The following is a 23514-nucleotide window of genomic DNA, read 5'->3' on the forward strand; positions in this document are numbered from 1 at the left end:
CTTTCCAGCAAAATGAGTTCAAATATAAAAACCAACTATTTAAACTCTCTGGAAAAGATCTTAAAGGCATACAGCCAATTAAAAAAAAAAGCAACAAACTATTCAATAGTAATTACTAAATTCAGTAAGAAAAGACGTAGGGCTTCCCTACATGGTAAAGAAGTCCAGTGGTTCAGTGGTAAAGAATCTACCTGCTAATGCAGGGGACACAAGTTCAATCCCTCGTCCAGGAAGATTCCACATGCCGCTGGGCAACTAAGCCCATGCCTCACAACTACTGAAGCTGACATGCCCTAGAGCCCATGCTCTGCAACAACAGAAGTCACTGCAATAAGAAGGCCACACACCACAACAAGAGAGCAGCCCCCACTCATTGCAACTAGAGAAAGCCCACACAACAAAGCAACAAACATCCAGCACAGCCCAAAATAATAAATCAATCAATAAAAAAGAGAAGATGTAGTCTGTGGCATTTGAACCAAGACTACTCACTCCTTCCTTCTTCCCCACCCAATTAAGAAAGAAACTACTCCAGACTAGTACAGCTAGGAATAGAGGACACATTAGTTTCCTAGCTCCCAGGTGGAGAACCATCTTTCTAAGAGATGTATGACATCAACATTTCTCATCCTGCCCCAAGCACATGTTGCTGAGGCTATGTTCAGGCAAATGCAGCTGAGAGGAGATGAGGGGCTCCCTTCTTCCGCCCAGTACCCAATCATGGACCACAAGCTCTGCATGGGTGTGAAATCACCATTTCCCTAGCTTACAAAGTGGTGATTCTATGCTGGGAGAAGCAAACCAGGAAGACCTGAAACTACTTTCCCCCACCCTACCTAGCATTCAGGTCCTAATATGGGGGTGTTACTTCAAGAAAAGTTTACCATTGTCCCCCTTTCTACCAACACAGTCATGGCTTAGAAATTTTACCTAGAGGGAAAAGCTGACCTTAAGACATATAGCTCTTAATCTCTTCACAAAGGACCTGATTTCATTTTTGAAAACAAGTGAAGATAAACCCAAGGGTGCTCTTAAAACTAGTGCTGCTGCCGCTAAGTCGCTTCAGTCGTGATCGACTCTGTGCGACCCCATAGATGGCAGCCCACCAGGCTCCGCCGTCCCTGGGATTCTCCAGGCAAGAACACTGGAGTGGGTTGCCATTTCCTTCTCCAGTGCATGAAAGTGAAAAGTGAAAGGGAAGTCGCTCAGTCGTGTCCGACTCTTCGCGACCCCATGGACTGCAGCCTACCAGGCTACTCCATCCATGGGGTTTTCCAGGCAAGAGTACTGGAGTGGGGTGCCATTGCCTTCTCCTAAAACTAGTGCAGTTGTGATGAAAGGCAATTAGGAGGAACCCTGCTAGTTTGTTGGAGAAAACGGGAAAGAGACAACCGAGAGGAGCCCTTGTGGGGACAGAATAAATCTCAAACACTGACCTAAGGGACTATTATTTCAGAGGAGCTGGCTTTGATTGAATTAGTCTGTGGAGCAATTTATGCCTTCCACAGAATTCAAATCAGGGAAATTTAATAGATAAGTGTGGACACAGAAAGACACAGTCAAAGAAAGCTATACCAAAACCACCATTATCCAAGAGTGATTGTGGGCATATTCAAAACTGTATCCCCTGGAAGCAATATTAGAAGTTTCACACTATGTATGTGGGGTATTTTTTGAGGGGAAGGGGGAGTAAACATCTCTAAAATAAGCCACCCAGGTAGTAAAAAATTAAACAAGCAAACAACATTAACAATCAAGTGGGAGATGAGACTGGAATTCAATGTATTTTCAAAAATGTCCAGTTTCCAACATAACAATTATGAAACAAGCAAAGAAACAATAAAAGAGATATGCAAGAAAAGCTGCTTGATATAGTGATCAGCTATCATATTTAACAGAAAACTAATTCAAAATAGCCATTGTAAATGTCTCAAAAAATTAAGAGTCGGACACGACTGAGCGACTGAACTGAACTGAAGTGAACTGATGACTAAAGAAGTAAAGGAAAGCATGATGATGACATTAATAAAAAAGAACCAAACGGAAATTCTGGATTTGTAAACTACAATAACAGATTAAAAAAAATCACTAGAGGGGCTCAGGAGATTTGAATTGGTAGGAAAAAGAAGAATTAACAAACTTCAAGACTGATAGAGATTATGCAGTCTAAAGAACAGAGAGAAAAATGAATAAAGAAAAATAAACAATCACATACATATATGGTACACAATTAAATGCACCAACATATGTTTAATGAAATAAACAGAAAGAGAGGAAAAAGGAAAAGAAAAAACATCGGAGCAATGAGATGAGTGAACATAGCTGGAAGTGTCACACTCTCTGATCTCAAATAATATCAAGCTATAGAAATTAAAACAGTATGATGTTTGCACAAAAACAGACACTTAGATCAATGGAACAGAATAGAGCGCCAAGAAATAAATCCACACATATATGGTGAATTAATTTAGAACAAAGGAGCCAAAAATATACAAGAGGGTAAGGACAGTTTCTTCACTAAGTGTTGCTGGGAAAACTAATCAGCCACATGTAAAAGAATGAAACTAGACCACTATTTTATACCATACACAAAAATTAATCAAAATAGATTAAAGATCAGAACATAAGACCTAAAACTATAAAACTCCTAGAAGAAAACACATGCTTATGTAAACTCCTTGATATACGTCTTAGTGATATTTTGAGTCTTGACACCAAAAAGTAAAAGCAACAAAAGCAAAAATAAAGAAGTGGGGCCACATCAAAATATAAAGCTTCTGCACAGTAAAGGAAACCATCAACAAAATATAAAGGCAACCTTTTGAATGGGAGAAAATATTTGCAAATCAATTATCTGATAAGGAGTTAATATTCAACATATAACAATCTCACACAACTCTGTAGCAAAAAAACAAACAAACAATCTGATTAAAAACTGGGCAGAAGACCTCAATACACACTTTCCAAAGAAGACATACAGATGGCCAAAGGCACATGAAAAGATGCTTAACATCATTAATCATGCATGCCTGTGTGCTAAGTCACTTCAGTCATGTTCAACTCTTTGTGACCCTATGGACTGTAGCCCACCAGGCTCCTCTGTCAATGGGATTTTCCAAGCAAGAATACTAGAGTGGATAGCCATTTCCTCCTCCAGGGGATCTTCCCAAACCTGCATCTCCTACACTGGCAGGTGGATTCTTTACCGCTGAGCCACCAGGGAAGACCTAACAACGTGGTATTGTGCTCTATCAAAACATTTGTTAAGATTGCAATTCTCATGTTATGAATTCTTAACATAGAAAAGAAAAACGGAATACAAGGAAACTTTTGGAAGTGATGGGTATGCTTATTGCTTTAATTGTTGTGGTAGCATCACAGTACATGCATACATCCAAACTCATCAAATTATATACTTTAAATGTGCAGGTTTTTTCATATCAATTATACTACAAATATTTTTTAAATAAAGAAAAATAATAGAAAATATCAAAGAAACTAGGAGAAGGGTCTTTGAAAATATCAAGAAAATTAACAAATCTTACACTGATCAAGAATAAAGGAGAGAAAAATCAAATTACTAAAATAAGGGATGGAAGAAGGGCCATCACAACTGCTTTTGCAGAAAAAAAAACAAAAAACAAAACCAAGGATTATAAGGGAATACTATGTAAACTTCCATGCCAACAACTTAGATAATTTAGAAGAAATGTACAAATTCCTAGAGTGGCACAAACGATCAAACCGATTCAAGAAGAAACAGAAAATCTGATTAAGCCATAACAATTAAAGAGATGGAATTAGTAATAAACTAAAGTTCCCACAAAGCAAGGCTCAGAGACAAATGGCTTCAGTTGTGAATTCTAGCCAACATTAAAAGACTTAATACCAATCCTTCATAAATTCTCCCCAAAAATAGAATGGAAAGGACCTCTTCTCAAATCTTTCTCTAAAGCTATTATTGGTGATATAAAAAACAAATAAATACACCACAAGAAGAGAAAGTAAATCTTGTGGTTATAAGTGCAAAATCTTCAACCAAATACTAGTAAACCAAACTTCACAACATGTAAAAAAAAGCATTATACAGCATGAAATACTTGTATTCTGCCAAAGAGGAATTTGAGATCTGGTACACAGAGGTGTGGGAGCTAATTCTATCTCTGTTAAATCTACACCGGATAGGGGATTAAGAAATGTAAATTACCATGTATAAGTAAGCTATATGTTTTACAGCACAGAGAATAGAGCCAATATTTTATAATAACTATGAATGGAGCATTACCTTTAAAAATTGTGAATCACTATATTGCATTTCTGAATATATAATATTGTATATCAAGCATATCTCAATAAAAAATAAATGTTTAAATCTAGACTGGGTCATCTTTTTTGTTAAAAGTGTTTTTAAATTTTGTAAAGCAGGATCAAATCTGGTCACTGTGCTGCATGCAATTTTTTGGAAAAATTCTGAAATTTTAGATTTTATTTGAAAATACATTTAATATGAGATCATTCATAATAAAATTCTGATCATTTTTGTAAGTAATATGAAAAACTCGGTCACTTGTTTTATTGTTTATAACATTAAAATAGTCTATGTGAATTATTTGGCATTAAATTTCCTCTCATTCATTCTCTTTTATTGCATTTTATCTTTAAAAGTAATATATGTTTACCATAAAATATTGATTTTATAGATTTTGTGAGTGGTCTTAAATTTTTGTGATTATATGCCTATTACCTATGTTTGAGGGCCACATTCACATAAGAGATGAAGGAGTCAAAAGTCTCCAACAAATAAACTTGTCCTCTACCAAACCATGTATTCCTCACAAGAAGTAACAATTTTAATTACATCTGAGATAAATCATAAAATTGGCTTCCCTGATGGTTCAGTGTAAACATTCTGCCTGCAATGTAGGAGCCACAGGTTTGATCCCTGGGTCAGGAAAATTCCCTGGAGGAGGGCATGGTTACCCACTCTAGTAGTTTTGCCTAGAGAATCACATGGACAGAGGAGCCTGGCAGGCTACAGTCCATAGGGTCTCAAAGAGTAGGACATGACTGAAGTGACTTAGCATGCATGAATGTATGCAAACCATAAAATAACAATGACATATTATTATTTTTGGAGAAACATACAATTAAAATATTCTACCAATGCCAGGAACTTTGAGATTTTCTTTCAATTCTACCACTAGAATAAGAGTTAACATATTTGATCTTGATTTTCTCTGAAGAACTGCAGTCAGTCATTTGGTTCATTTAAGGGTATATTTTAATACTGGATTAATGCCATATATTCTGATATTTTTTGTTCCTTACATTCTGATATAACATTTTAATAAAATTACAGTAAATAAATTCTCCCTCACTGAATATGGGAACCATAAATTCACCAATAACTGTTTTAACAAAAGAATTTTTGTTTTGTCAACAATAAATTGATATTGTTAATAAGAAATTACCAAAAGCCTAGACATATAGTAATTTAAAAACTGAAAATTATCAAACACTAATATAACAAGCATACATGCAATTTCCAAGCAACACAAGTACTGTTGTAAGAATCTGACTTTTAAAGTTGGTAGAAACAGAGTTCATAATTTAAGCAGTATGTAAGGTATGGAGGAGGGCATGGCAACCCACTCCAGTATTCTTGCCTGGAGAATCCCCATGGACAGAGAAACCTGGCAGGCTACAGTCCATGGGGTCACAAAGAGTCGGAGATGACTGAGCAACTAAGCATAGTACAAGGTATCATTAAGGGCTTTCCAGATAGCTCAATGATAAAGAATCCACCTGCCAATGCATGAAACGCTGGTTTAATCCCTGGGACGGCAAGATCCCCTGGTGAAGGAAATGGCAACCCACTGCAGTATTCTTGCCTGGGAAATCCCATGGTCAGGGGAGCCTGGCTGGCTACAGTCTATGGGGTTGCAGAAGAGTGGGACACGAGTTAGCAGCTAAACAACAACAATAAGGTACAATAATCCATCTTCTCCCTCAACATGTAAATCTATAGAAAGATATTTTCTATTTGGGACCTTAAATAAAACTTAAGCATTTTATTGTCTTTTTGCTCCGAATATATTTTGTTGTTTTTGTTGTTGTTAAATCTAAAGATGCACAAATGAACATTTGATGTGCAGTTTTAATTAATCATGATGCTTTAGGTGAAATAAATTTTCTGCTTGAATCAACATTTCACTTTTGGAAATTAATAGATAGGAAGAAATTATAAGTTAAAAAGTCTATTAATTATAAATTTTAAGAAATTTAAAGAACTATACATTTCAATAAAGATAAAGCTTATTGGAAAAATTAATAAATTTGACACAATCAGCATTAGCTTTGTAGAGATGAAACAGCATTTCAAGGAAAACTGATTTACATTCAGTATTTGTTCTATTATATCTGCTGATGCTTATAAATTTACAGTAATGCAAAATTTCTCCTCAAAACAGTTCACATTTAAGAAAACTACATAACTTGTCTTAAGACTGGGTATGGCTAATTGCAATGAATTTACACCAAAACAATAACTTACTTGAAGTCTCCAGAAGCTTTGAAGGGATTTTTAACTTTCACAGTAATTTCTTTCCATGTATAACATGGGGATTTGCATTTTATAGTTGCCTAAGGTAAAAAAGAAATAAAACATACTATATAATAACAAAAAGAATATCCTCAACTATAAAATATAAGCTTAAAGTATCTAAAAACCTGTCCATTTAAACATTTGAGAGATATTAATTTATATAAACATTATATTGCCAAAATCTGAGTGGGAAAAAAATAAAAATAGATTTTACCTCATCACTGATCCATAGTACTATGCTAACAACTGAACGATTTGCCACAATACTGTCTCCCAAATTTATTTCCTTAAAATTCATTTTGTTAATGACTGAGCATGATTTTACATTTGCAAATTAATCCATCATACACACACACACACACACACACACTGAATACACATGACGTAAAGAAGAGGCAGGTGTGTGTGCACATGTGCACACTGGTGTGTGACTGCAAGAATATCTGTGATATCTGTGTTGGAATGTGTGTGACTGTGGCATGCCTGTGTTTCTAATGCAGTGGCTGTACTGATATCTTTTTACTGTAATAAAAGCACAAATATAAAACTTAAACTCAAATTACTCAAGATTTCCATGAAAGAAAGGATTTTAGGAATTCCACACTTCTACACTATTCAGGATCTTACCTTATTTCTCCATTATTATCCAATTATTTCCTGATGTCTAAGATCATGAGTGGCCAAATGGAGAAGTAAACAGAGATCATACAAGGTCCAAGTGTCAGCTTTTCTGCCCCAGGTCTATGATAATGACAGGCTAACACCATCCATCCACATCTCTTAGACACACGTGGCAAAGCAACGTTTTTTTTCAGAGAATTTGTGTGAGAGAGTTGGGAAATGTAAGACTTCATTATTCAGGAGGAAATCAGAAGATCACAATAGTTCTCAGTGACAATCAAACATCTGCTTCCTGTTCTGGGTGTCCTTATTGAATAAGCCATTCTGTCCAGGTGAGCGTCTTAATGCTCTCCTCACACAAAGTGGCCTTCTAGAGTCATTCTCTTTACCTCCCACTCAAGCCACTGCACACCTATGATTCTTCATAACCCATGTGAAAATCTAGTAACAAAAATTTACTTCTTTGCCATACAGCCATGGTAGAAAATAATATTTAGAAAAACTAATGGCTACACAAAGTCAATCATAACAATATCACAACTATTTTATAGAGATTTAAAAATCCTTTCCCCCCATCCTTTGAGGTATTAACACTTTAGAACTCTGACTGGAACATCATCACCTCTCACTAAATGCCAGTCTTAGCATTATCTTTGTAATGGACTTGTTACAGAGCACTCTAAAGATAAATTGGTACATGTGCCTATCAGAAACAGAAACATTTTCTTTGCTGTGTAAATCACCAAAGCTTATTCAAACAAAAAGCAGACATAGGCCCAGGGAGTGCTTTAACTTAAATCACAAGTCTCCATGGCAAAAGGTCATGTAAATTGCTATACACATAGAGAATGACTCCTTGATATAAAGCACAAATATAATCCTAAAAAGCCAAACTTAAAACAGTACTCAATACAAGTATTTTCAAAATGCAGATGGCGAGCAGGCACATGAGAAGATGCTAATCATAAGAGAAACGCATATCAAAACCACAATGAGATAAATCCAGCATCTGTCAGAATGGCCATTAGCAAAAAGAACACAAATAACAAATGCTGGTGAGGATGTGGAATAACGGGAACTCTTTTACGGTTGGTGGGAAGGTAAATTACCACAGTCACGGTGGAAAACAGTATGGAGGTTTCTCAAAAAACTAAAAATAGAACTATCATATGATCCAGCTATTCCACTCTGGGTATATATCCAAAGAAAATGAAGATACTAATTTGAATAAATACATGCACCCCAACATTCAGAGCAGCATTATTTACAATGGCCAAGATGTGGAAGCAACCTAAGTGTCCATCAACAGATGAATGGATAATGAAGATGTGGGGTGTATGTATGTGTGTGTGTGTGTGTATTTATTTATTTATATGTGTGCCAGTGAGTGCATGCTCAGTTGCTTAGTCGTGTCCAAGTCTTTGCGACTCAATAGACTGTAGCACACCAGGCTCCTCTGTCCATGGGATTTTCTAAGCAAAAATACTGGAGTGGCTGGCCACTTCCTTCTCCAGAGGATTTTCCTAACCCAGAGATCGAACCCACGTCTCTTGCGTCTCCTGCATTGGCAGGTAGATTCTATATTACTAGCGCCACCTGTGAAGCCACACACACACACACATATATATATTTTGCCACTTGCAGCAACATGGATGTACTTGGGCTTTGCAGGTGTTGTTAGTGGCAATGAACCCAATTGCCAATGCAGAAGATACAAGAGATGAGAGTCTGATCCCTGGGTCAGGAAGATCCCCTGGAGGAGGGCATGGCAACTGCTCCAATATTCTTGCCTGGAGAATCCCATGGAAAGAGGACCTGGCAGGCTACGGTCCATGTGGTTGCAAAGAGTTGGATACAACTGAAGCAACTTAGCTGCGGCAGGATGTATTATGGTAAGGCATTATGGGAATTATGCTAAGTGAAATAAGTCAGAAAGAGAAAGACAAATACTGCATGATATCACTTATATGTGAGATCTAAAAAATGCAACAGATTAGTGAATATAATAAAAATGAAACAGCCTCACAGATACAGAGAACAAATTAATGGTTACCAGTGATGAGGGTGGGGAGGGGCAATGTAGGGGTGGGAGGTACAAACTCTTGGGGGTAAGATAGGTCCAGGGATGCATTGTTCAATAAAGGGAATATAACTAATATTTTGTAATAACTGTAAATGGAAAGTAATGTTTAAACATTGCATACAAAATTAATAAACAAAACCAAAATTTTAAAAGTACAAGTCCTTTCAACTTCTATTATAAATTGAGACTTATTTCCAAAGAAAGAGTATCAAAGCAAAAATATCAGAGATACAGAAACCAAAAACTGCACAAATATAAGTAAGTACACATCTGTGTCTGCATATGCACATGATCTCAAAGAACAAGAGCTGCCAGGAGATAAAACTTGGAAGAACAGCTGTACTTGGAACACTCCATGGCTTGAGAAGAGAAGCAAAAAACATATCATAAAAGAGGTAAGATTTACTTACGATGGCTTTAAAATTGAGGACTTCAGCCTTGAGAGCAAAATTCATCGTAATACCTCCTATTCCATCCTTAGGTCTTGAAATTAATAGCAGTGAAGCTTCAGCAGGACGGAGGAAGCGACTGGTAAATTTCAGAGTGATAGTAATTTGGTTTCTGTTTAACAAAAGATAAAGAAAATGCTGTAATGAAAAAAGACAACAAGCATCTATCCAGTGAAGATCATATACCTAGTATACACACCCGGCAAAATACTCACTTCTACAGTAAAATTAAAGATTGTTACAGATTTTAGAAAGCCTATAATCTAGTTATTGCTGTCAGTCAAAACATATTGATCCAGTCTGTAAAACCTAAAGTTACCTTCCAAATGCATATATAATCTACTGAATATTTGATTTTCTGAATTAGCCATAGGAAATCATGTATGCATTTTTGTGTGAATTTTATACGACATTCTGGGCTACTGGTTAGGCACATTCTTAGTTACATCAATGACTTTTGATTACATGGAGGAAAAAATGAGAAAGAAAAATTCAAAAAAATACTTAAAACTGTGGTTGAAAATAAAATTCAAACCTCAAATCAAAATAACAGCATATAAGTAGCATGACTTTTATTTGAAGTGAGTGAAGTTGCTCAGTCGTGTCCGACTCTTTGCGACCCCATGGACTGTAGCCCACCAGGCTCCTCCATCCATGGGATTCTCCAGGCAAGAATACTGGAGTGGGTTGCCATTTCCTTCTCCAGGAGATCTTTCCGACCCAGGGATTGAACCCAGGTCTCCCACACTGGAGGCAGACGCTTTAACCTCTGAGCCACCAGGGAAGACAAACTTAATTAAAGGAAAGAATAAAGAAAATATGTCTATCTCATTTAATCTTCAACTTTCTAGCCTAAACCATAGTAAAACAGTTGAAGAATTTATGGACTTGGAAACTTTATTTCCCAGGTTTTAGGGGAATGACTAAGCCATGGTACCCTGGCAATCTTGCATAACCACACAAGCCACACATAAACAAAGTTTAACTGCAGTGGCTATAAGTGTTGCCAGAAACTTCTGTGATCCTCCCATAACATGAGAGCATGGAGTTTCAGGAAAAACTGTGACAAGAACATTTCTCATTTGTCTCCCTATCTTTCCTGAGAGGCTGTCAGCAGACAGTTTCCCATTGACTCTGCATAACCCCCTACAGGATAGAGCTACAGGCAAGCTGCTGCTGCTGCTAAGTTGCTTCAGTCGTGTCCGACTCTGTGCGACCCGATAGATGGCAGCCCACCAGGCTTCTCTGTCCCTGGGATTCTCCAGGCAAGAACACTGGAGTGGGTTGCCATTTCCTTCTCCAGTGCACGAAAGTGAAAAGTGAAAGTGAAGCCGCTCAGTCGTGTCCAACTCTTCACGACCCCATGGACTATAGCCTACCAGGCTCCTCAGTCCATGAGATTTCCCAGGCAAGAGTACTGGAGTGGGGTGCCATTGCCTTCTCCGTTACAGGCTAGAAAACTACTTAATTGCAGCATGAAACTGTCAGCAATAGGTGTCCTCCCATGCATGATGCAGTCTTCTGGCCCCTTTTGTTTTGGCGTCACTCTGCATAAGGGGCATGGAGATCTGCCCCTCTGGTAACTTTTGCTTTCACTGTTTAGGTAAGTAATGAGCTCTCCAAATGAGAAATGGGCTCAATGTTTCTTTACAGGATGAATCTTTCCGCCTTACCTTTCCACAGCTGTAGGTGGTAAACCTTGGAGACTTTTATCTCTGCTTTTTCTCTGACTTTTAGCATAGTTAGCACTATACATCATATCACAGTTATTCTTTGCACAATTATCACCTGTCATTTTCCCTTAGGATACACACAGTTGGGAACAGAAATGGAATAGCTTCTCTCAGCATTAAACTATGGCTTAACTTCCCCAGAATCTTTGAAGAATCTCTGTAGAATAGGTGAGCTTAGGGTGCAGCATAGAGTAAAGTAAATGGAGGACTTTCAAAATCAATTGAAATATTCTCAAAATTGATTTTTAGGGAAAATTACAACTCAGAACTAGCAGGAATGGGAGAATCTTATTCAGATATCACTAATCTCAACTACTGCAAAAGGACATTTTCCTGACTATTATAAAAAGCTCATGTACTTAAATTTAAATGAAAAGAAAGAATATTTGACCTTGACATCTTTTTCTGGGTGTTTTTCAAACTCTGTGTTAGGATATCTGTGATTTAGGATTTTTCTAGATATTCAAAAATTCATTACTAGATAAAGGCATACATTTAATTAAAATTTACAATGTTCCAGACTTTGTTTGAGGTTTGGAGGATAATTAGAAAAAAAAACCAAAACACACTATTCCTGAACTCAAGGATCTTTCATTTTATATGACATGGTAGACATTAATTACATCATCATAAAATAAATGTGAAAACAAATTATGTATGTGCTATGAAGTGATATAAGGGCATGTAATGGAGAGTGTGATACAGTCTGAAGGGTTAGAGGAAGTGATATGTTAGGTAGGATATGGAGGATGAGAATGAGTTAGGTAGGATTTGCATGGGATGAAAGAAGGTATCCAAGCACTCTAGTATGAGGAATTCCGATGATTTTAAAGAATTTATCAAAGGCCAGTGGTGCTGAAGCTTAGAGAGCAAGGGTGTTAGTGACACAAGATGTGGTTAAGAGCCAGCCATGAAAGGCCACATGGGATATGGTGAGATATTCGGTCTATATCCTAATGGTGATGAGAAGCTATTAGAATATTTTAAGCCAAAGAGTAACATGACCAAATTTACATTAAAAACATTACTGCTAGTCTAATATAAAAGATGGACTGCATAGAATCCTTTTAGGAACCAATTATAGCAGCCCAGTTTAAAGGTGATCAGTTCAGTTCATTCACTCAGTTGTGTCTGACTCTTTACGACTCCATGAACAGCAGCACACCAGGTCACCCTGTCCATCATCAACTCATGGAGTTTACCCAAACTTATGTCCATGGAGTCGGTGATGCCATCGAACCATTTCATCCTCTGTCGTCCCCTTCCCCTCCTGCCCTCAATCCTTCCCAGCAACAGGGTCTTTTCAAATGAGTCAGCCCTTCACATCACGTGGCCAAAGTATTGGAGTTTCAGCTTCAGCATCAGTCCTTCCAATGAACACCCAGGACTGATCTCCTTTAGGATGGACTGGTTGGATCTCCTTGCAGTCCAAGGGACTCTCAAGAGTCTTCTCCAACAACACACTTCAAAAGCATCAATTCTTTGGTGCTCAGCTTTCTTCATAGTCTAACTCTCACATCCATACATGACCACTGGAAAAACCATAGCCTTGACTAGACAGACCTTTGTTGACAAAGTAATGTCTCTGCTTTTTAATATGCTGTCTAGGTGGGTCATAACTTTTCTTTCAAGGAGCAAGCGTCTTTCAACTTAATGGCTGCAATCACCATCTGCAGTGATTTTGGAGCCCAGAAAAATAAAGTTTGACACTGTTTTCCCATCTATTTGCCACGAAGTGATGGGACCAGATGCCATGATCTTAGTTTTCTGAATGTTGAGCTTTAAGCCAACTTTTTCACTCTCCTCTTTCATCAAGAGGCTCTTTAGTTCTTCACTTTCTGTCATAAGGGTGGTGTCATCTGAATATCTGAGGTTATTGATATTTCTCCCGGCAATCTTGATTCCAGTTTGTGCTTCCTCCAGCCCAGCGTTTCTCATGATGTACTCTGCATAGAAGTTAAATAAGCAGGGTGACAATATACAACCTTCACGTACACCTTTTCATTTGGACCCAGTCTGTTGTTCCATGTCCAGTTTTAACTGTTGCTTCCTGACCTGCATACAGGTTTCTCAAGAGGCAGGTCAGGTGGTCTGGTATTCCCATCTCTTTCAGAATTTTCCACAGTTTATTGTGATCCACACAGTCAAAGGCTTTGGCATAGTCAATAAAGCAGAAATAGATATTTTTTTCTGAAACTCTCTTGCTTTTTCGATGATCCAGCGGATGTTGGCAATTTGATCTCTGGTTCATCTGCCTTTTCTAAACCAGCTTGAACATCTGGAAGTTCACGGTTCACGTATTGCTGAAGCATGGGTTCGAGAATTTTGAGCATTACTTTACTAGTGTGTGAGATGACTGCACTTGTGCGGTAGTTTGAGCATTCTTTGGCATTGCCTTTCTTAGGGATTAGAATGAAAATTGACCTTTTCTAGTCCTGTGGCCACTGCTGAGTTTTCCAAATTTTCTGGCATATTGAGTGCAGCACTTTCACAGCATCATCTTTTAGGATTTGAAATAGCTCAACTGGAATTCCATCACCTCCACTAGCTTTTTTTGTAGTGATGCTTCTTAAGGCCCACTTGACTTCACATTCCAGTATGTCTGGCTCTAGGTGAGTGATCACACCATCATGATTGTCTGGGTGATGAAGATCTCTTTTGTATAGTTCCTCTGTGTATTTTTGCCACCTCTTCTTAATATCTTCTGCTTCTGTTAGGTTCATACCATTTCTGTCCTTTATTGAGCCCATCTTTGCATGAAATGTTCCCTTGGTATCTCTAATTTTCTTGAAGAGATCTCTAGTCTTTCCCATTCTGATGTTTTCCTCTATTTCTTTGCATTGATCACTGAGGGAGGCTTTCTTATCTCTCCTTGCTATTTTTTGGAACTCTGCATTCAAATGGGAATATCTTTGCTTTTCTCCTTTGCTTTTCGCTTCTCTTCTTTTCCCAGGTATTTGTAAGGCCTCCTCAGACAGCCATTTTGCTTTTTTGCATTTTTTGCATTTCTTTTCCATGGGGATGGTCTTGATCCCTGTCTCCTGTACAATGTCATGAACCTCTGTCCATAGTTCATCAGGCACTCTGTCTATCAGATCTAGTCCCTGAAATCTATTTCTCACTTCTACTGTATAATCATAGGGGATTTGATCTAGGTCATACCTGAATGGTCTAGTGGATTTCCCTACTTTCTTCAATTTAAGTCTCAATTTGGCAACAAGGAGTTCATGATCTGAGCCACAGTCAGCTCCCGGTCTTGTTTTTGTTGACTGTATAGAGCTTTTCCATCTTTGGCTGTAAAGAATATAATCAATCTGATTTTGGTGTTGACCATCTGGTGATGTCCACGTGTAGAGTCTTCTCTTGTGTTGTTGGAAGAGGGTGTTTGCTATGACCAGTGCGTTCTCTTGGCAAAACTCTATTAGCCTTTGCCCTGCTTCATTCTGTACTCCAAGGCCAAATTTGTCTGTTACGCCAGGTGTTTCTTGACTTCCTACTTTTGCATTCCAGTCCCCTATAATGAAAAGGACATCTTTTTTGGGTGTTAGTTCTATAAGGTCTTGTAGGTCTTCATAGAACCGTTCAACCGTTCAATTTTTTAAAGGTAATAGTACATTAGATTAGCTTGGAAGAGGTAGTTAAAGGGAAGGATGCCAAATTTAAGATATACTGGCTAAAATCAGTAAGACTCAGTAATGGATTGGCTCTCCATGGAAGATGATGAAAAAAGGAGTTCACGAATGACCGTAATCTAGGGGACTTCCATGGTGGTCCAGTGGTTAAGAATCCACCTTGCAATGCTGGCAATGTAGGCTGAATCCCTGGTCAGGGAACTAAGATTTTACAGGTCATGGGGGAACTCTGTCTGCATGCTGCAACTACTAAGCCCATGTGCCCTATAGCCTGTGCTCCTAAATAAAAGAAGCCACCACAATGAGAAGCCAGGAAGTAGCTCCTACTCGCCACAAGTGGAGAAAGCTCATGTACTACAACAAAGACCCAGCACAGTCAAAAATAATAAGTAAATAAAAAGAATGATCATAACCTAAATAACATGCACTTAGTAAATACATTTATGGAACTATACTCAAGTTTTATGAAACATTTAAAAATATAGTATCCTTTTTGTGAAGCCCATGGCTGGTTTTAGAACCATCAAGATTTTGAGCTTCTCTTGAGTATAGATATTCCTTTTATAAAGTCTGTAGACATATTTAAGCATGTAAATGACCAGGGCCTTCCTAAGTGTGTTAGAAAGTTCAGAATCAAGTTGGTTGTCCACTTCAGGTATACGTCTTAGGTCTCCAGACATGTGTATCATATTTATGGACTTTATCTTAATTGCCTTACCATTTATTTTCTTTTTCCTCCAATTGCCTCCCCCTCATTTAAAAAAAAAAGTATCTTTGATATTACATATACCTCATCAACTACTTCAACTTGGCTTCTGGAAGAGATGAGGAATAAATAGATGACACATGAATGTCAGTGCCCAGATGGCTCAATGAAAATAATGAGGAAAAAAAGAAACAGAATGGTTTTCTAAAAGTATACTTTCACTTTTATGACAGTCACTCTATGATTATAGCTAAATAAAGTCATCAAGTTAGATGCAGAAATGTTTGCTTATATGCTGGTATAGCCATTTAATTTTTTCTATATAAATCATATTTCAGGGAATTTAAATCCACAACTAGCAGAAAAAACTATTATTAATCATGATTTAGACAGATTCTAAGATAGGATGTGGTGCAACATAGATAATTATGTAATATATGATAACGATAAATCTACAGATTTTTTTAAATAAAATATTTTCTGAACCCTCTGTGTAAAAACCAAAGCTTTGAAATTAGTCTAGCTAAAGAGTTATTTTTAAAAACACCCAAAAATAGCATTGAAACCTACAAACTGAAATGCACCTTCAAAAGTGAATATCTGGTTTTCATATACATTGAGAATTAAGCATTACATTTTCTGGGAATCCTTCCTAAGAACACAGAGGTGCTTCATTTCCCCCATTTTCCTCTAGTTTTATATACACATGACAAATAAAACAACTATCAAATTACATCCTTATTATGTATTTGCTTGTGTGACACTCTGCCAGATTATAAACCTTTGTGAGTAGCTTTGATATATTTTCATCTATGAATCATAGTACTTCAAATTTAGAGGAGGGATGCAAATACTTACTGACTGCTTCCTATATGTCCCAGTTACAGTACTAGGTGTTGTCCCTATATAACTACATTTATTAGTGAACAGTATAGGCAAATATTCTGATCTCCATTTTCCAAATAAGAAAAATGAAGCTTGATATAAAATCTGTATGTGTCACTATTTAAGCCCAGTATTTAATTGTTAAATGACATGATAAAAGGGTTCTAGGCCACACTGGCATCTGAAACTCAGATTCATTGCTTCTCTCCCTAAGATAAATCTCATTAATATTATAATAAAGTTTTTTTTTGTTTTAAGCTACTAGTTGAAGGAAACCATCAATGAGGATCTGCATAGAGGCTAATAAAAGAAACAAAGCTGCCTATAGATTCATGGAGAAGCCATTTCCAGAAATACCTATGTAAATGGAGAGCAAAATCAGTTTCAGACAATCCTAGGTCAGTGTATGATGTCAGGCAACTGGACATAAAAGCAATATTGTTTTTACCCTAAAATAAAAGTTGGCCAATTGACAAACCTGTCCATATAAAGAATCACAATTTACTTTTGTATTGCCATATTATTACATATAAATGAATAAACAAGTATCACAAGCCATTATAGTAAATCCTTCAACATGAAACACTGAGACCAAGATAAAAAAACATACTAACTGACCTCAAAGAAAATAAAAATAATATAGGTAATAGATGAGAACATAAAAGTCAGAATGTAAAAGTCAGAGACATTTAGGAAGATATTGTAACTCCAATTTAACAATGGGATGCTATGAAATAGATACCCAATGAAAAACAAAGTATTCTTTCATATATATATATATATATATATATATATATATATATATGTAGGGAATTATCTATCTACCTACCTATTTATCTATCTCCTAAAGGAAACAATTAGAAATGAAGGCATGCTGATCAAGAGAGGAAAAACAGTGAGCTGAAAATTGAGTGATGAGACAGGATACACAGAGAATCCAGTTAACAGCATCTAACAACTAAAGGCTGGAAAATGAGAACAGAGAAAATGGAGAAGAGAAAATGATGAAAAGTAATTTAAGAGAATTTTCCAAAGCTTATTAAAAAAAAAAAAACCCTCATAATTAAAGGACTCACTGTGCTCCCAGTCAGTGAATAAAAGACCCTTTTTGACTCATTCTGGAACAATATCAGAACACAATGGAAGATCCTAAAAATGTCCAGAGGTGTGGGAAAACAGAATTATAGTAGAAATTACAGTATCACAAAAACTGAATACTATGAGGCAAGTGGAACAATCATCTCAAGCTATAAGGAAAAACTCTTTCATCTTAGAAAAACATACCATGCAAAATATAAATCAAGTGTAAAGGTAGTCAAAAAACATGCTTAAAAATCAAAATTTTGGCAAATTTACCTTTCTTATACTTTTTATTAGATGGTTTCATAAAGGAAGTTTTTTTTTTTTTTTTAGTAAAGACGTGAGTACACTAAGAAAGAGAAATATGTTAGTTTCTATCCAAAGAGAAATATAGAGTGTCCAATACTGACAGCTTTTCAGTAGGTCTGGAAAGCAATCAGCCCAAATAAGAACGAGAGGCAACATGCTCTAGAATGTGATACACTTGAAGGAAAAGTTTTACATATTTCTTTAGAATTTATTATTTTTTCTCAACTTAAAAGGGAGTCAAAAGATACTTTGTATCTACTGATGGTATACAAAGGAAATATTTACAAAACACGTTTTTACTCTTGAAACAGTAATGAATAAAAGATAAAACTAGTGATGTTTAGTGGGAGGATGATATATCTAGAGGGGTAAGTAGGCAACATTATCAAATATTATGTCAATATTATGCCATATGTCAAGACACTATTTCTTAAGTTGATAAAACAAAAATATTGGCAGGATATACAGATTGTTTATATTTACAGAGGTAACCATTGGAAGAATTAAAATTGGACATAGCTGAAAGGGTTAAAAGTAGGCACTCAAGAAGTGCATCTCTAGAGATGGGAATATCAGGCGAGAAGGACTTCTTTGCACATTAAACTTCCCTGCATAGTTGAATTGTTAAAGCAGGTGCAAGTTAAATTTTTATTTAAAAAGATAAATTGACAACAAGAATATACGTACATGTCAAATATGGTCAAAATATTGATGCAATTATATGTTATGGATCTGTAGGATTTCTTACAGTTAAAGCCATATTTTCTTTGAATGTCAAGGGCTTTATATGACTATGATATACACAAACACACACACAGTATGTACAGGTGTCGGTTAAAAGGAGTCCCAACTCTGGGTTTAGATTGGCTGGTTTTGAATCTCTAATTTACAATTTAATAACAGGGAAAATTGGGTAAATAATTTAAAATCTCTATGTCCAATGTCTTCTTTTGTAAAAGGAGGACACTAATATGTTGCCAGGATGATTAGATATGAAAAGGTACTAAAAGTGTATATTATATAGGTTTTGTACATATCAAATATTTAACAGATATTAAGTACTTTAACATTTACATTTATAATGCATTTATTTTGTAAATATTTAATTATGCATATGCTATAATACTCATTCATATAAAAATACTAGAAAGAAATCAACTAATAAATGCATTTATCAGATGGAATTCTAGGTAATTTTTGTTTTTCTTTTATACTTTTCTGTAACAAATTTTCAGCAATGGAAGCATACAGATTTCATATTTATATGAAAACTATAAATGCTAATTAAAAACTAACAAGACATATGGCCTTGGGAATCCCATAGCAGTTCAGTGGTGATTTCACTGCTGTGACCTAAGTTTGATTCCCGGTCAGGGAATGAGGATACTGTAAGCTAGTACAGCACAGCCCCAAAAAAAGGAAGAAATATGGTCTTAAGCTAAAACATCATAGGTCTAGTGTGGTTGTTAGGAAGAATTTTCACATAATCAGAGCTTTGAAACACTGAAACAGGCTATTAGGTTTATAAAAGGACAAAGGGTGGGGTGGGGCGGGGACCTTAATTCTTTGCACTTATTATCACTTATTATTCACTTATTTGAAGAAGGGAATGACAACCCACTCCGTTATTCTTGCCTGGAGAATCCCATGGACAGAGGAGCCTGGTGGGCTACAGTCCATGGGGTCGCAAGAGTTGGACACGACTTAGCGACTAAACCACCACGACTGTTCACTTATTAGCATCCTATTTGAAGGGCAGAGAATAGATCTCAATGATCGAAGTACTGAGGGAAGACAAATGGTACTCCAAAAGAACTACTATTACTAACATTGTGTTTTATAATAGATATATAAGAAGTATAATTTGGAAGATGAGTGGGATGTTTTTACAAGGAGCTTTATTCTGGGATTTGATTTATAATATAGATACAAGTAAGTGGAGAAATGTTTTTCTCATATTTAACTCAATTTGGATGTAGTCCCAATGATGAATAGTCATATTTTATCAATTATATACTCCTTTAGCATGGAGCAGCAACTGAAGAAAACTAACAGTGGCTAATGACATCAGCCAAGGTCAGTATAGCAACTGGATTTCTTTGCATTTTAATACAATTAAAACTGGCTCCCATTTCCAATTATTTCTGTGTTTAACACACTAGAATAAAGACTATAATGTGAAAAATAATTCAGGTTAATATATAGTTCAAAAACCGAAAAGATAACCAAAAGGATAATTAGCAGGTATAATCTGTTGCTTTGCACAAGGAAAACATAATTGAATACAAAGGCAATGACTAAAATTCAAGACTAGTTAAAGTCCATTAGTGGTTATTATATCTGTCAACCCCTGTGGTACTGATACAGCTTTTCTCACATCATCCTAGTATTGTATTAATATAATAAGAGTATCTGCCATCATTAACACTTAATGGCATATCAATTAGGATTTGTTGATCCAAGAGGAGTCATATATTATGCTCATTTAATTTCTTAAGACTATTCCCTGAGGGTTTCATTTAAACAAGTATCATGTGAATAGAATCAAGTAAAAATGAGACTTTCCAGACTATCACCACAATGTAGGAGAGTGTATGTATGTATGTATACAACATACATTAATATATAATGATTATAAAGGGATAGAGAAAAATGACAACATTGGGGGTATCTTTGAGGTAAAATTACTAGCCTTTACTTTTACTTTTCTTCATATTTTCATAGTTTCTAAATTTTTTACAATGAGCATATAGTGCTTCTATAATTAGAAACAACTAAATATATATTTAGCACACACTGGTTCCAGTTTCCTATAGGAAACAGAATGCCAGTACATAAAGAACTTAAAAGAGTTATTTTCTATGGACCATATGCATGCAAAATAAACTAAAATAAACACATACATAAAAGCAGATCTTTTATACTGTTAGAATTGTTTTAATAAAATTGTTGAGAAATCTCACTAACATATAAATAATTTACCTATATCAGCAGTGGTGATCTTTTCATTACATATGCATAGCTATTAAAAATAAATCCAGGCCATTCTTTTGTAATTATAATGCACATTAAATCTCTAGGGTTGATGTCTTTGATGAAGCAAAATTAAAAAAAAAAAAAAAACACACTTACTTTGCAGAAATTGTCACAGTGTTCCCTGGTTGGGAGAGGGAGAAGTCAGTGGCATCTCTTCCGATAATTGTAGCACTATAAACTAAGTTTTTCAAGCTTGGATTTTTCAGTTGAATCTATGTTGAAGGAGAGAGTATAAATGAGATCACGAATTTTAAAGATACACAACTTAACATTTCTTATTTTTATCAAAGAGAATCATATATTTTTATCATGAAAATACTTACCCTAGTGCAGTAGCTGGAAGAAAGCAGTTTGTATTTAAAGACTCTGTGTGTGTGTGTGTGTCTGTGTGTCTGTGTCTTCTTTTCTTCAGAAGTAGGCCAAGAGAAGATGCTATCAGACAAGGAAATGACAGATGTAAAAACACATGATCATCGAAGATTTGAAATCCAAAGTTAGCAACTTCGATTTTAATCTCAACTGCAAAGGGAAACCTTTAAAGAATTTTAAACAGATTCCGATTTACAAAAAGGTTATTCTGGCTGCTCAGTGTGGAAAGTGTTATAAGGAGTGGAATCAGAAGTTCAGGCTGAAAACAATGGTGGACTCATCTAGGAGTGGTAGTAGAGTTAGGGGTTGGCCTCCCCTTCCTTCCTGATGTCAAGATACGGAGAATATTTGAGAATGAGCTACTTCATTTTTAGAGAGCATTTCATGAGAAATGTGAGTATATAAGTATTTATGCAGAATACAATGGGGATTTAAAATATACACATTAGAAAGACACAAAGTTATAGAAAGTATAGACCCAGAGGAAAGAAAAGATCTGAGAGAGGTGGATGGTTGGCCAAATTAGAGTAAGGAAAGGGCAATGGCACTTATGCGGGAACTATAGTAAGGAACTATAGTCATAGTTCAGGAACATAGTCAGAGATAGAATACGGCAGACATCTGTTGAAAGATTAAATTAACTACTTTTATATTTCAATAAGAACTTTTGTAACCACCAGGACAAACATGTTGAGTTTCTACCCTCAGTTTACCCCTAAATTTGGGACTTTCATGTTGCTTACCTGCTTATGGATCTCAGTAACAATGGAGGCAAGACTACTCCAGTGTCCTATTTTTGTATGTATGTATGTGTGCATTTAAAGTATTAATGAACAGAACTAGTGATTTTAAGTAACAGGGAGCTAATTTCCATTTTCTGGAAGGAAATGTTGAAAATAATAGCAGATTCACTATGAACTATTATTGGTTTATATTCCCGGAACTTACATAATCAGGCCTGAGATCTTAAGGTAGCTACTCGTTCTCATTATGTCACCCTCTTTATTTAACTTATATGCAGAGTACATCATGAGAAACGCTGGACTGGATGAAGCATGAGCTGGAATCAAGATTGCCGGGAGAAATATCAATAACCTCAGATATGCAGGTGATACCACCCTTATGGCAGAAAGTGAAGAAGAACTAAAGAGCCTCTTGATGAAAGTGAACGAGGAGAGTGAAAAGTTGGCTTAAGACTCAACATTCAGAAAACTAAGATCATGGCATCTGGTCCCTTCACTTCATGGCAAATAGATGGGTAAACAATGGAAACAGTGACAGACTTTATTATTTTGGGGCTCCAAAATCACTACAGATGGTGACCGCAACCATGAAATAAAAAGACGCTATGTCCTTGGAAGGAAAGTTATGACTAACCTAGACAATGTATTAAAAAGCAGAGACATTACTTTGTCAACAAAGGTCCATCTAGTCAAAGCTTTGGTTTTTCCAGTAGTCATGTATGGATGTGAGAGTTGGACTACAAAGAAAACTGAGCGCTGAATAACTGATGCTTTTGAACAGTGGTGTTGGAGAAGACTCTTGAGAGTCCCCTGGACTGCACGAGATCTAACCAGTCCATCCTAAAGGAAATCAGTCCTGAATATTCATTGGAAGGACTGATGCTGAAGCTGAAACTCCAACATGTTGGCCACCTGATGGGAAGAATTGACTCATTTGAAAAGACCCTGATGCTGGGAATGATTGAAGGTGGGAGGGGAAGGGGACAAGAGAGGATGAGATGGTTGGATGGCATCACTGACTCAATGGACATGAGTTTGAGTAAGCTCTGGGAGTTCGTGATGGACAGGGAGGCCTGGGTTGCTGCAGTCCACGGGGTCGCAAAGAGTCGGACATGGCTGAGTGACTGAACTGAACTGATACAACATATATATATAATATAATCACATGTATATATCACATATGACATACACACATATATACACATACAAACATGTATATATAAATACATTTATATAAAAATAAAAAGTAAATAAATGATGCAAA

The 23514-nt window shown here is 36.3% G+C and overlaps 1 protein-coding gene across 1 annotated transcript in view; it reads right to left on the reverse strand.

Moving 5' to 3' along the window:
- The window catches only part of CFAP47 (cilia and flagella associated protein 47), a 493129-nt gene that overhangs the window by 240913 nt on the left and 228702 nt on the right, over positions 1-23514 (reverse strand). The window contains exons 37-39 of the mRNA XM_081563532.1: positions 21235-21350; positions 9719-9869; positions 6554-6642 (exon numbers count right to left, since the gene is read on the reverse strand). Coding sequence (XP_081419658.1) covers positions 6554-6642; positions 9719-9869; positions 21235-21350 — 356 coding nt within the window. The remainder of the gene's footprint in view (positions 1-6553; positions 6643-9718; positions 9870-21234; positions 21351-23514) is intronic.

The sequence above is a fragment of the Giraffa tippelskirchi genome, chromosome X (genome assembly GCF_054371585.1).
Source record: "Giraffa tippelskirchi isolate mGirTip1 chromosome X, T2T-mGirTip1v1.2.pri, whole genome shotgun sequence".
In the NCBI taxonomy this organism is placed as follows: domain Eukaryota; kingdom Metazoa; phylum Chordata; class Mammalia; order Artiodactyla; family Giraffidae; genus Giraffa; species Giraffa tippelskirchi.